We start from the raw sequence: 14,705 nt of genomic DNA, 5'->3' as shown, positions 1-14,705 counted from the left end.
CTGCTGTGTCAAGCAGGAGGCAGGGAACAAATGAGAAAAGGCAATTCTTACAAGATGGTGAAGGTGTTGTTGTCCGTGTTGGGCTCTGGCACAGGCACTCTGCGGAGCCTCTGCTTTGGGCTGAAACCAGTACACGATAGCGTCTCATCTTTGCAGGTACAGAGCTCACATATGTTGACATTTGTGGTAACACTCTGTTCTGGCTGCTCAGTGAAAGTTGTATATGCCTTTTCTGGGAAGTATTTTGCAAAATGCACCACTGAGGGCTGAGTCGTTGGGGGGAGAACCGACTCAGATGACTCTGGTTGGTGACTTACAGTAATTTCCAAGTCCATAGGTGGAACAGTGACTTTAGTCAGGTTTGGCTGTTGACTCTGAACACGCTCTCGATGTGCAAGTGTCACCTCAAGGTCCGCTGGAGAAGGAGCTGTAGTCTTCTTCGTGGTTGCAGAATGTTTAGCCTCTGTAATAGGTTCTGGAGTAATGGTAAGCCCCAAGCCCCCATTATGAAATGTGATGCTGGGTGATTCTGGATGCTGGACTTCACCCTTACTTGGAGTTGGACTCATCACTTCCTGATGAAATGGATATTGAACTTTAACCTCCTTAGGTGGCTCTGGAGGCTGAGTTGGGGTCTCTTGCCTGGCTGGAGAAGGTTCAACTTCCATATTGGATCCTGCAGTTACAGTAATTTCCAGGTCCATAGGTGGAACAGTGACTTCAGTCAGGTTTGGATGTTGCCTCTGAATCTGCTCGAGATGCGCAAGCGTCATCTCAAGGTCCTTTGGAGGGGGAGTTGTAGTCTTGGTGGTTGTAGAACCTTCAACCTGGGTAGTAGGTTCTGAAGTTATGGTAAGTCCCATGTCCACAGGATGAACTGTGACACTGGGTAAAGTTGGATACGGAGCCTGATCCTGACCTAGGGTTGGAACTGTCCCCTCCTGATGGAATGGATATTGAACTACAACCTCCTTAGGTGGCTCTGGAGGCTGAGTTGGGGTCTCTTGCATGGTTGGAGAAGGTTTGGTCTCTGTAGTAGGTTCTGGAGTTATGGTAAGCCCCAAGTCCAAAGGTTTAACTTTGACTTTATTTAAGGTTGAATGCTGAACCTGAACCTGCTCTGATGGTGGAAATGTCACCTCAAGGTCCTTTGGAGGAGCTGTAGTCTGATGCAGAGTTGTAGACTGTTCAACCTCTGTAGTGGGTTTTGGACTTATGGTAAGCTCTAGGGCCAAAGGTTGTGTTGTCACATTTGGTGACCACAGGTGCTGAGCTTGATCCTGAGCTGACGTTGGAACTGCTGCCTCTTGATATATGGAAGGTTGAGCTACAAGTTCCTTAGGCAGCTCTAGAGGCATGGTTGGAGAAGGTTCAATCTCTGTAGTGGATGCTGGAGTTATGGTAAGTTCCAGGTCCAAAGGTTGAACTGTGACCTTAGTCAAGTTTGGACGGCGAGACAGAACCTGCTCGAGATGTGCAAATGTCACCTCCACGTCTTTTGGAGGAGCTATAGTCTTTTTCAGGGCTGTAGAATGTTCAACTTCTGTAGTGGGTTCTGGACTTACAGTAAGCTCCAGGTCCAAAGGTTGAACTGTTACACTGGGTGATGATGGATGCTGAATTTGATCCCAACCTGGTGTTGGAATGGTCTCCTCCTGATATACTGGAGATTGAGCTACAGTAACCTCCTTAGGTGGCTCTGGAAGCTGGATTGGAGTCTCCTGCATAGGTTGAGGAAGTTCAATCTCCTTAGTGAATTCTGAAGTTATGGTAAGCCCCAGGTCCAAAGGCTGAACTGTGACTTCAGTCAAGATTGGATGCTGAGCCTGAACCTGCTCTTGATGTGCAAATGTCACTTCCATGTCCTTTGGAGGAACAGTAGTTTTACTCACGGTTGTAGAATGTTCAACTTTTGTGGTGGGTTCTGGAGTTAGGGTAAGCTCCAAGTCCAAAGGCTGAACCGTTACATTGGGTAACAATAGATGCCGAGCTTGATCCTGACCTGGAGTTGGAACTGTCACCTCCCGATACATGGGAGGCTGCATTACAGACTCGTCAGGTGGCTCTAAAGGAGGACCTGGAGTCTCTTGCATCGTTGAAGTTTCAACCTCTGTAATGGGTTCTGGTGTTATGGTAAGCTCCAGATCTAAAGGTTGAACTGTGACTTCAGACAAATTTGGACTCTGAGCCTCAACATGTTCTGGATGTGGAAGTGTCACCTCTGGATCCTCTGGAGGAGCTAGAGTCTGCTGCAGGGTTGTAGAAGGCTCTGGAGGTACAGTAAACTCCAAGTCAACAGGTTTAGCAGTGACACTGGGCAAGCTTGAACGCTGAGCTTGATCTTGTCCTTGAGGTGGAACTGTCATCTCGTTATGGACTGGAAGTTGTGGTTCAACCTCCTTAGATGGCTCTGGAGGCTGAGCTGGAGAAGGTTCTGACTCTTGATGGGGCTCTGGAGACTGAGTTGAAGCCTGCTGCAGAATTGGAAATGACTCTAGCTTCTCAGGGAGCTCTGAAGGCTGAGTCTGTGCCACCTGTTGGGCTGGAGAAAGTTCTACCTCCTTAAGGGGCTCTAGAGGTAGAGATGGAGCTTCTTGCAGGACTGGAGAGGATTCCACCTTCTCAGGAAACTGTAGAAGCTGAGAAGGGGTCTTTTGAGAGACTGGAAGAGGTTCCACTTTGTCAGCAAGTTCTAAAGACTGGGCTGGGGATTCCTGTTGTGTGGCAGAAGGCTCTACCTCCTGTCGGGGCTCAGGAGATATAGCTGGGACCTGCTGGGGAACAGGAGGCTGAGCTGGAACCTCTGGTTGGGTTGGAGGCTTGACGTCTTCAGTGGGCCCTGGAGAATGAGCTGAGACTGTGTACTCATTTGAAGATGGTTCAATCTCCTTATGGGGCTCTGATGGCTCAGCTGGGGCCTCCTGTTGGGCTGAAGTAGGTTCCATCTCCTTAGGAGGGTCTGGAGTCTTTACTATGAGTTCTTGTTGGCCTGGAGGAAATTCATCTTCAAGGGTCTCTGGAGACTCGAAAAGAAGCTCGGACTGGGCTGGAGAAAATTCAACCTGCTCAGGGGGAACTGGAGCTTGAGCAGAGGCCTCCTGCTGCCCTGGAGCATGTTCAAACTTAGTGGGCACTGGAGTTATGAAAACCTCCAGATCTACAGGTTTTGCTGTGATATTGGGCAACATTGGATGCTGAGCTTCACCAGGACCTAGACGTGAGGATGTCACCTCATGATGTACTGGAGGCTGAGCTACAATATCTGTAGAGGACTCTGGAGGCTGAGCCTGGTGCTCAGGCTGGACTGGAGAAGGTTCTACACCTACGACAGGCATCTGAGGCAGAGATGAGCTCCACTGCTGGCTTGGAGAAAGTTCAGTTTCTTCAGGAAGATCTCCAGTCTGTGTTGGTACTCCCTGCTGATCTGGATAAGGTTCAACATTTTCAGCAGGGGCTGGATGTTGTTCTGGAAACCCACTCTTCACATGAATTTGTGGAAATTGAGTGGGAGCCTCTTCCTGAGCTGGAGATGGTTCTCCCTCCTCAGAGGCCTGTGGATACTGGGTTGGGGCCTCCTGCTGGGTTGAAGAAGGTTTAGCTTTCTCAGGAGTCTGTGCATGATGATCCTGGCTCTCCTCCTGTATTGAGGAAGGTTCACCCTCCTCAGGGATTTGTGGAAGCTCAGCAGGGGCCTCCTGCTGGGGTGGAGAAGGTTCCTTCTCTTCCTGAGTCCCTGGAAGTTGAGCCAGGGCCTCCTCCTGGGTTGAAGGTGATTCACCCTCCTCAGGAGCCTGTGAATCCTGAGCCAGGGTGTCCTGCTGGGTTGTGGAAGGTTTAACCTCTCCAGCGGTCTGAACAGGGGTCTCCTGCTGTGTTGGAGGTTTCTCCTGTGTGGGAGATTCTGGGGACTCAGTTGGAGTCTCCTGTTGAAATGGCAAATGTTCATTCTCCTCAGGGGACTGTGGAGGCAGAGTTGGGGCTTCATGCTGGGTTGCAAAAGGTTCCACATTAAGGGGCACAGAGGGCTGAGTGACAGACTCACGTTGAACTGGCAAAGGTCCCACCTCTGTAGTGGGTTCTGGTGTTACAGTAACCTGCACGCCTGCAAGTTTAACAGTGATATTGGGCAGGTTTAACTGTTGAACCTGATGGTGACCTGGAGGTGCAACTTTCACCTCATGATGCTCTAGAGGTTGAGCTGGGTGCTCCTGCTGGGTTGGAATAGGTTCCACCTCCCCCAAAGACAGCTCTGGTGGCTGAGCTGGTTGTTCTTGCAGGATTGCAGGCTCAGCCTTCTTGGGGTGCTGTGGAGGCTGAGTCACAGTTACAGTAAGTGCCAAATCTACAGGTTTAACAGTGACATTGTGTAATTTTGGCCGCTGAGCTTCATTCTGACTCAGAGATGGCACATTTACCTCCTGAGGTGGTACCTTCTCCTCTGGTGGCTGAGCTGGGGCCTCCTGAGGGGTCCAAGGTTCTACTTCCTCAGGTGCCTCTGTAGGTTGAGCTGAGGCTTCCTGTTGGACTTCAGGGGTACTTGAAGGTTCAGCTGGGGCCTCCTGTGGGCTTACAGAATTTCCAGCTTCCTTAAGGATCTCTGGAGGCTGAGATAGAGCGTCCTGAAGAAGTGGAGGTGTTTCTGTCTCTTCAGGGGACTCTGGATGCTTGGCCTGGGCCTCCACTCCAGGCACAAAAGGTTCAGGTTCCTCTACAGTGGACTGGAGAGGTCCTGCAGGGGTCTCCTGCAGGAGTGAAGAAATTTCAAGCTCCTCAGGGAGCTCTGGGGGTTGATCTGGTCCCCCTGGGAAATCCATTGGTCGGTTTTCCTCAGGGTATATGATATCCATACCAGAATCTGAATAATCGTCCTGCAGTTGTTCTAGGAGCTCTTTATTTGCAAATTGGTTTGGAGTTCCAATAACAACTTTGGCAAGCCTTCGATGCTGAACTAGATCTTTGTCCAGGTTTGGGGATGAAACAAAAAACTTTCTTTGGTTTAAACCCTGACTGTCCAGAGGTGGAGCAAGTATTTCCAATGACTGGTGATCTTCTGGCTCATCTCCAGTTTTCATCTTACTTTTGAGTGGAGGAGGTAGAACTATGGCCTGATTCTCATCACCCAACGCTGGAACCACTTGTAAGAGCCTTTCGTGCAGGGTTGGCTTGTCATTCAGATACTGATCTGTCTCTGGGGGCAGCTCACCATTTGAATCCGTGTCCAGGAATGGAACCAAAGTCTCAGTCAACTGCTTAGGCGGGGCCGATATCTGGGCTGGAGCAGAGGACCTCAAGTTATTAAAGCCCCCCCCCGCCTCTGCGGGGTGGGTAAGTGCCTGGAGCGATTCATGCAGGAGTTCAGAAGAGTGCGAAGACCAGGGTTCCGGGGGTTCCGGGGGTTCCGGGGATCTCCGAGGGCCGGAGGTCCGACGGGCCCACGCGGGAAGCGGAGCTGCCTGGCCCAACAACCACGACGGTTGCCAGGTAAAAATAAAAAAAAGGGAGAGGCAAAGCCTGGACATGATACTCTGCGGAGCAGAGACCCAAGCCAGTGGGGCGCTCGGTCTCGCCAGAGAAACCGAAATGTTCAGGGAGCCCGGTGACGCCCCCATTGTTAGCAACTGCGCGCCCCTCCCCCGCCTGCGTCCCACCCTTTATTTACCACCTTTGTGAGCTTGGCACAGCTGGGGTGCGGCTGGGCTCCGAAGCCCCTGGTTCAAGCCTCTTCCCCAGAATCCCCAGGCCAAGCCTCCCTTCCCCTGCAAAGGCCACCACTACCTCCCGCCGAGCTACAGGGAAGGATTTGGGCTGCTGGAGTCTGCAAGGACCCAGACTCCAGCCGCTCTGAGGTGTAGGGTCGGGGTGTGGAGCAGTTTCCCCAGGAAGCAGAAGACCTGGCGTCCCGGGAGATTCAAAATGCTAGTCCACTTCTGGCGGATCGAACTTGTCCTCTTCAAAGCTTAAATCCGAGACACATTCCTCCTCCCCCTGGCTGTACTGCTTCTAAGAAAAGAGGCTGACCTGAAGAATAAGCACAGGGACAGTGGGGAGGGGAGCACACTTCACGGTTACTCTGAATGTTGCCATTTCCTCTAAGTTCTCCCATCCGAGTACTAACCAGGCCCGACCCTGCTTAGCTTCCGAGATCAGACGAGATCGGGCGCGTTCAGGGTGGTATGGCCGTAGACTCCTCTAAGTTCTCAATACGCATGTCTGAGTTTTAATTCACTACTGTGTTAGGAGGAGGCTACCTACCACTGAATCAGCGATGGCTCCAAACTCCTGTGGGAGGGGCTTGGGGGCATGGGGGGAGGGGAGAGGTGAGCAATTCATTCTGGGAGTGAGAGTCTGAAACCAAGGGACTAGCCCTCCGTTTACATTAGGATGGAAAACTTCCGCGTCCCACCTACACTCAACACACCTGTCAATCTAGAACAAGTAACCTTGAGGTCTACCCTGTGTGCACGCATGGAGAAGGCACTTAAAATGTTGAGGTCAGCATGTTAAACTTTCTGGAAATACTGTAACTAGCGCCCCGTTTACTTCCTTCACTGTCCTTTCTATAATCTCTTTCATTTTAGTCCGTGTTTATGGGCTGGCACAAGCTCTGGAGAACGTAGGTTTTTGTTTTGCTTTGCTTTCAAGGATTTATTTATTCAGAGAGACAGAGGCAGAGACACAGGCTGAGGAAGAAGCAGGCTCCATGCAGGGAGCCCGACGCGGAACTCGATCCGGGTCTCCAGGATCACACCCTGGGCTGCAGGCCGCACTAACCCGCTGCGCCGCCAGGGCTGTTGGAGAGAACGGATTTTATCCTATTCCCAGTGTCTAGCACATACTATGGTTTTTAAATGGAACTAATTCCATAACTGGTCTTATTTAGGAATGGATCTGTTGTTAGAGTCAGGTTTCTGAAATCTATAGCATCAATACTGAATCTCTTTCTCTCACATTTCACAGGAAGCTAGACTTCTTAAAGTGTAAACTTGGATAAGTCTGAAATTTCCTTGACTGGCTTGATTTAAATTGAATTAGAAGAATTTTTGCACAGACAAAACTTCAAATGCTTTTTCAGAAAGTAACCATCTTTTCATTCTCTACTCTCTTCCCTTCAAAACAAATGTTGCAACTTCGGAGTTAGTTAAATAATCAGAATTCTAGCCCCAAATTAAGTTCTTAATGACATGAAACACATTCTTTGCTCCTATTATTTATTTTTTTTTAACATTCAATATATAGAACATTGGCATTTTATTTTAGAAATTACTTTGTCAACTTAATCCCTAATTCAGGGTTAGGGTTACAGAAAAGTTCTTCAACAAAATATTTCATACAAGATGTCTATGTGATACTGATATCTGGGTAATATACCTTATTTGAAAGACAATTAAAAAAATATTTTATTTATTCATGAGAGCCACACAGAGCCCTGAGGGGAGCCTGATGTGGGACTCCATCTCAGGACCCTGGGATCAGGCCCCAAACCCAAGGCAGATGCTCAACCACTGAGTCACTCAGGTGTCCCAATGCACATAAAGGTTTTCAAATGCTGTAGCATCATCTCACTTAAGGCCATAGTTACTCTGTTCCCAAGTCCCTGAGATTCTGTTTGAGGGGAGCGCTAAAAGGCTGTGTCCTCTTCTATGTCCACAACTATAGGAGCACTCTGATGCAATTGGCTCTCCAAATTTCAAATAAGGGGTCAGAGCCAAGGGCCAAGACTTCAAGAAAAGCCCCAGAAATTCCCTGCACTCAAAAGCAGTTTCAGAGTTTCACATTTCCCAAAAGATGACAGAGCTAACTATAGTCTTCCAAATCCTGTCAGTTGCTTTAAATTATGGTTATAGTATAGTATAGTATAGCTGTGGAACCCTTGAGCTTTAATAACCAGGTGCTTGAATTAAATCATGTAGCTCCTCTTGGGTTCTGGCATCTGTAATCTCTTCACACTGTCTGTATTCCACAGCTATTTTACCACTTTCTGTAATAAAGTTAACGAGGATCAATTCAGAGTTTTTCTTGTTCTAAAATGTGCTGTACTGGGTGTTATGCTATATGTTAGCAAACTGAACTCCAATAAAAAAAATAAAAATGAGATTGCTGTATACAATAATAGAACCCATCATTAGATATTCTTTTGAAATTTAAAAGCAGAAAATAAAGCATTTTCCTAGAAGTTTTCTCATCTCACACTTCTGTTTTTATCATAACTATTTTTTTAAAGACTTTATTTGAGAGAGAGAGAGAAAGGGAAGGAGAGAGAGAGTGTGAGCACATAAGCAGGGGGAGGGGTAGAGGGAGAGATAAAAGCAGACTCCCCACTGAACAAGGGAGTCTGACTGTGGGGCTTGATCCCAGGACCCTGGGATCATGACCTGAACTAAAGGCAGACACTTAACTCACTGAGCCACCAAGGCACTCCTCTATCTCAGTGTTTTTTTTTAATTTTTATTTATTTATGATAGTCACACACACAGAGAGAGAGAGAGACAGAGACACAGGCAGAGGGAGAAGCAGGCTCCATGCGCCGGGAGCCCGACGTGGGATTCGATCCCAGGTCTCCAGGATCGCGCCCCGGGCCAAAGGCAGGCGCCAAACCGCTGCGCCACCCAGGGATCCCTCTATCTCAGTTTTTTTTTTTTTTTTTTTTGTTCTAGAATTTAATTTTATTGTAGTACATTAAGAGTCATGTATGCCAGGAAAGCCAGTAATATTCATAAGCTTAGTAGTTCACCACAGTTTTAGAAAGCACATAATACATTCAAATAAGGCATTACAGAAAGTTTTGTAAAGAATTAAATGTGTCCTGCAATCCTTTTTAAAAAAAGCCTTGGTCCATTCTGAAAGATCAACATTGAATTTTTAAAAATCAAAAGAAAAGTTTTTTCCCACAAAAATACACGAAGAACCACTTGCTGGCATTTATATTTTGAGTGCCTGGGATAACAGGCCGGTGTTCAAAGGCAGTTCATAACAGGTTGTACCAGGACTCGTTGCATCTGATTTAGCACCAAGTAAGAGTAAATATCCCACTGAAGATGTAGCTGATTTTTTCATCCACCTCTCATCGCCCCACTCTTCCTGCCAGGCCACAGGACATAAGCACGCATCCTTGTTGCCCTACGAAGAAATCAAATTCTCTTCGCTTTTAAAGGGCTACTTACTCAGGCTACACACACAGGTGGAGTTCTTGCCCTGCTGACGGTGGCAGGGAAAGCCAGCAGCTGCCCGCTGCTTTCACTAGGAATAAAGTCCTTCAACAAACTCAGTTACCTTCCTGGTCCTTTTTAACCTCTCATGTAAATCCTTTTAATTGCTACTAATTTGATTAGTTTACTAATTGATTGTTTACTAATTATGATTGTTAAGCATGTCAGGGAAATTCTCCCCAGGCATAGCTGATCTATTTCTACTTCCTGAGGACCCAGTATGCTTGCTTTTATGTAGGGCCATGGGTTTGCTTTTCTTCTTGTATTTTGTCACTCATCACAGCAGATTTTACATAGTGATCAAAAAGAGAAACTGGCAAGTAGATCCTAAAGCACATACTTATACTTCTAACCTGAGCAATAATCTGAAAACACAAGACTAATTACATTTTCTGTTGATAATTCAACCTCACTGCTTTTGTAAGAACTTCCAATGTCAATTTCTAATAAATCATTTTTTTCAATACACATGTTCTCAAAACCTGTCACAGGAAAGTAATATTTTCCTATATGCTAATTTAACACAATTTTATAGCAGACTGAAAATTCTGAATAAACTGAAAGTTTGTTTATGACATAATAAATACAGTATATACGGTTAAGTTTTTAAGTTTCTTACTGTAAAGGCAACAGTGAATTTGCATCCTGAAACTAATCTGCATATCTGGTTGCTTGTTTTCTAGAATTTGATAGTGTTTCACAAAACCATGTACCACAGTGCTAACGATGCTGGGTTTTGGCATCAGTCTACAACACATTTCTCTGATGAGCTACTTTACCGAGTGACATGGAAATGTTTTTAGCTTCTCCAAAGAATAAGAAAATTTTTTATCAACCACTTAAGTCTTCTGAACAAAAGTTAATATTACTACCAATTGCTCTTTTAATTAGGACATCTGATGTTTTTAAATTACATACCCATAGAAGATACCCTGGGTAGACAAAAAGATGAATCTTAGTATCGGACTCATTTGGCCCATTCTTAATTTCCAGAATGAAATCAGTAGAAGTGAAACTAATATAATTTTCAAAGAATTCATACATGCCAGTCTCAGAACACGGAGCTTCTAAATGCACAGGCGAGGAGTCTCTGCTCATCTTACTGGTGATGTACACTTTGCCTCATGGAGTAACCGATGCTTTCTGGTTTATTTGTGGAACTTTTGTTTGTAGGAAAGCATACACATGGGGCCAGATCTTGTTGGTTTCTGTTCCAGAGAAGGTTTCCAATACTCCCTTTTTCCGGTAATATTCCAGGACCGGCTGTGTTTGGACTTCATAAGCCTTGAGTCTCTTGACAACCGTCTCTGGCTTGTCATCATCCCGCTGAATGAGAGGCTCCCCTGTCAGGTCATCAATGCCCACGGCTTTGGGAGGGTTGAATTCGATGTTGTAGACTCGGCCGCTGGCCGGATGAATCCAGCGCGCGGTGAGACGCTGCTTAATGACTTCAAAGGGCACGTTCAGATTAATCACTGTGTCTATCTGATAAGCTCCGTCCAGGGCTTCTGCCTGTGGAAGTGTCCTTGGAAAACCATCCAATAGCCAGCTATATTGGGTGAGGTTTTTCAGCTCATGAAGGGCCAGCCGAGTCATGACACCATCCGGGATGAGCTTCCCTTGGTCAATGAAAGTCTTGGCTAACACACCAATTTCTGTGCCCCGAAGCATGTTGTCCCGGAGCAGGTCCCCGCTGGAGAGGTGCTTCAGCGCGAAGTGCTTGGTGATGCGCGACGACACGGTGCCCTTGCCGGAGCCCGGCGCCCCCATGATCACGGCGCGCAGCAGCCGCGCGGACGCCCCCATGGCCGCCGGGAGCCGGGGCGCGGGGGCTCCGGCCTGGCTGCGCGCTCGCGGGGCTGCGCCGTGCGGGGCGGCGGGCGGACAGCGCTGCGCGCAGGGGGCGGGCGCGGCGCCCGGGCGCTCCCGGAAGTCTCTATCTCAGTTTTTAAAAAGATTTGAGAGAGAGAGAGAGAGAGAGAGAGAGAGAGAGAGAGAGAGAGAGAGAGAGAGAGAGAGAATGTATGTGAGGGCACTGGTAGGGGGAGGGGCAGAAGGAGAGGGAGAGAATCCAGAGCAGATTCCCTGCTAGGTGTGGAACCCGCATTCAGGGCTGGATCTAGGACCCTGAGATCATGACCTAAGCCAAAATCAAAGGTCCAATGTTGGACGCATCTAGCCACCCACAAATCCATCTCATTTACTGATAAACCAATCACACTTAAAAAATCATTATGCTGCACAGTATGCTTTAATATCTGATATCTCTATTCTGTCTCATTACCCCCCCCTTTTTTTTTTACTAAAGATTCCTGTATATCCTTAGATTTTTTTTCCAGAATACATTTAAAAGCAGTTTGTCCAGATCCCCTCCCCAAAGCATATCTTCCCCCCCACCAAAACATGTCTCTATTTACCTATAATCTATCTACCTACAAAGATACAGATAGATATGCAGATACAGACATAAATGTACGTATCTTCAAGAGATTTATTTTTAAAAAATTTTTTTATTTATTTATGATAGGCACACAGTGAGAGAGAGAGAGGCAGAGACACAGGCAGAGGGAGAAGCAGGCCCCATGCACCGGGAGCCTGACCCCGGATCCCCAGGATCGCGCCCTGGGCCAAAGGCAGGCGCCAAACCGCTGTGCCACCCAGGGATCCCTTCAAGAGATTTCTAGATGTTACCTAATTCAACACCAATCTTGAGGCTGGATTAAGTATCTTTCTAAATCTGTGACCCTGTCTCTCGTAATAACTATTTTTAAGGGTATAGTTCAGTGGCATTAAGTACATTCACATTGTTGTGCAACCATTTCCAGAACATTTTTCTTTTCATGTGCCCAAACTGAGACTCTGTATCCATTCCACAATAACTCCCCATCCCACCCACAGCCCAGCCCCTGGCAACCACCATTCTTCTATTCTGGAAGCCTTTTGAGATGATCCCTTCCCTGCTGCTTTCAATCCAGCTGGAGTCCAGTTTTCCTCTCCTTGCAGATACAATATACAATACTTTGGGGAGAGGGCGGGCATGCATCTGAACACTTTATTGGCAGAAACAGGCCTATGTACCTTATAGGCAATAAAATTTCCCTTAAGGCAAACTAGAGCTACCAGACTTTTTAGCCGAAGGAGTTTTGAATGTGTATATGGATACCACAGCATATTAGGGCGAGTGTTGGCATATTAGGGCGAGGCCAACAACCCAGACGTTTAGTTTGGTTCTTAAAGGTTGTCAGAGTTGACAGCTAATGGAGATTCCATCTGATGACCACAGAAGTCAATCTACACTGGAAGAGCTGCCCAAGCTGGAAACCTGTGACCAATCCAGGGACAGGGTCAACTCTTACAAACAAACAAAGCTTCTAATACTTAGCTAAGATTTCTTAGGTTTTTTTTTAAAGATTTTATTTATTCACTCATGAGAGATAGAGAGAGAGAGAGAGAGAGAGAGAGGCAGCGACACAGGTAGAGGGAGAAGCAGGCGCCATTCAGGGAGCCCGACCTGGGACTGGATCTCAGGTCTCCAGGATCAGGCTCTGGGCAGAAGGTGGCGCCAAACCGCAAACCACCAGGGCTGCCCGGATTTCTTAGTCTTTAAAAACTAAACTCCAGCAAACCTAGCTAACAGTTGAAGTATCCTATAGCTTCAAAATCAAGTAAGACTTGCAAATGAACTATAGATATAGACAATTGTTTTTTATTCTACACCCTACAAATATTGGTGAAAATTATGGACATCACCACCCAAATCATTGAGAGTATTATTAATTTTAGGTGGCAGGCCAATGTTGAGGTCCTTCCACTTAGAGGACTCACATCTCCCCACTTCCAGTTCTCTCTTCTCTAATGTCCAAAATTTCGATGTTGAAGTGAGTCTGATTAGTCAAAGAAAATCTATAAAGTTTGCCTTGATGATCCTTTTTGACCATCCATTGAAACCAAAATAATAATTTGCCAATTCTTGGCATTGGGAGCTATTTAGGGCAAGGGCCTGATGTTGAACCGCTTTATGTTTGGTGCCAAGATGAACCTAAAGACATGAGAGAGAGACCGAAAAATATCACAACCTGCCACATAGGCTAGTTTTGGATACACCCGAGAGTTATCAATACCTATTTCATGAACTGATTGTGAAGATTAAATAGGGAACAACATTGTAAGCAATGAGCTCATAGTAAGCCCTAAATGAATGTTATTTATCATTGTTAAGCTACAGTACTGTTCTGCATCATTTCTAGGGCCTCTGATTAATTGGAAGATTTCCTTCACCTCTAGTGGTGAGAGTGATGATGAAAGCAAGGAAGCCCTCCAGAAGCAAATGACAGGGTTGTAGGTGAGCAAAGGAAGTAAATTGTTTTTGTTGTCCCATCCTGTAGCTCCTGTCTGAGAACACAACCTGAAGAGCAGACAAGATGGACCTAACACGGACAAAGGACCTTAATCTACAACACTCTTCTCCCCAAGTTACTAACCTGTTAGAACAAGGAATATACATACTTCTATAAATTTTATAAGCAACGAAACAATTAGAGGTTATTTGCATTAAATAGCTCCTTTGAGAAGGCCAATGCCTCCAGTGTTAACTCTAAATGACTTACATTCTGTGGTGAATTTCTTACATCCACTAGTTTAGTCTTAAATGCCTATGTCAACTTTAGGCAGGATGTAGTATATTAACATATTCATAAATATTTAAATTTTGCAAATAAAGTCATAGCACTATTGTTCTTTTTTAAATTTTTTAAAGATTTATTTATTCATGAGAGACACACAGAGAAAGGTAGAGACATAAGCAGAGGGAGAAGCAGGCTCCCTTGGGGAGCCAGATGCAGCACTGGATCCCACAACCACAGGATCACGCCCTGAGCACAACCACTGAGCCATCTAGGTGTCCCAGCACTATTAATTCTTATTTTTAAAAAAGATTATTTATTTATTTATTAGAGAAACAGAGAGAGACAGAGACACCAGAGAGAGACAGAGAGAGAAGCAGGCTCCATGCAGGGAGCTTCACGTGGGCGGCGCTAAACCACTAAGCCACCAGGGCTGCCCTATTAATTCTTCACTGTTTGTTCCTCCATCCTTCTCTATCACTAGTTTATAAGCTCCTTTAGTGCTTGAAGGAAACATATCTTATTCTTTTCTCATTCCTAGAACCAAGTACATTCTGTTGTTGATTGAGCGAATGAATGAAAGAATGAGTGATAAGAAAATGAAATTACTTTCTCTAGCTGAAGCTGCCTGCTGGGAAGGAGAAATGAAGACAAACTTTTAAATGTTGGGTGCTGCAGGGGAGGCTAATAGTGAGGCATAGTGGAGCTGTTCTGGACAACAAGGAAGCTTCAGAAGGGCCCTGAGCCTCCGAGTAGGAGAGATAGCTGTCACCTTGGATAAGCTTGCCAACCAATTTTCTTCATGCTACTGAAAAACGTTCTCAGGTGCCTTAGACCTTTCCTTGATTTATTTGGTTTAAGACATTATTTTTTTTTC

The 14,705-nt window shown here is 46.2% G+C and overlaps 3 protein-coding genes across 9 annotated transcripts in view; all 3 read right to left on the bottom strand.

The window, feature by feature from the left end:
* LOC112652888 (leucine-rich repeat-containing protein 37A-like) overlaps positions 1 to 14,705 on the bottom strand; it is a 59,832-nt gene that overhangs the window by 36,790 nt on the left and 8,337 nt on the right. For all 7 annotated transcript variants that reach the window (XM_049114648.1, XM_035721186.2, XM_035721187.2 and 4 more), the window contains exon 2: positions 52 to 3,887. In XM_049114648.1, the coding sequence (XP_048970605.1) occupies positions 52 to 3,335 (3,284 nt within the window). In that variant the 5' untranslated portion in view covers positions 3,336 to 3,887. The remainder of the gene's footprint in view (positions 1 to 51; positions 3,888 to 14,705) is intronic.
* LOC125755680 (leucine-rich repeat-containing protein 37A3-like) lies at positions 3,385 to 5,609 on the bottom strand. Its single transcript, XM_049113767.1, has 2 exons — positions 3,562 to 5,609; positions 3,385 to 3,424 (listed from the first exon to the last, which is right to left on the bottom strand). The coding sequence occupies exons 1-2, from the start codon at positions 5,607 to 5,609 to the stop codon at positions 3,385 to 3,387; spliced, it is 2,088 nt and encodes a 695-aa protein (XP_048969724.1).
* LOC125755816 (GTP:AMP phosphotransferase AK3, mitochondrial-like) lies at positions 7,051 to 11,183 on the bottom strand. Its single transcript, XM_049114669.1, has one exon. It carries the CDS (start codon positions 11,010 to 11,012, stop codon positions 10,329 to 10,331), a length of 684 nt encoding a protein of 227 aa, XP_048970626.1. The 5' UTR covers positions 11,013 to 11,183; the 3' UTR covers positions 7,051 to 10,328.

The sequence above is a fragment of the Canis lupus genome, chromosome 9 (assembly GCF_003254725.2).
Source record: "Canis lupus dingo isolate Sandy chromosome 9, ASM325472v2, whole genome shotgun sequence".
NCBI lineage: Eukaryota > Metazoa > Chordata > Mammalia > Carnivora > Canidae > Canis > Canis lupus.
This window is presented reverse-complemented; position numbering and strand designations above follow the sequence as displayed.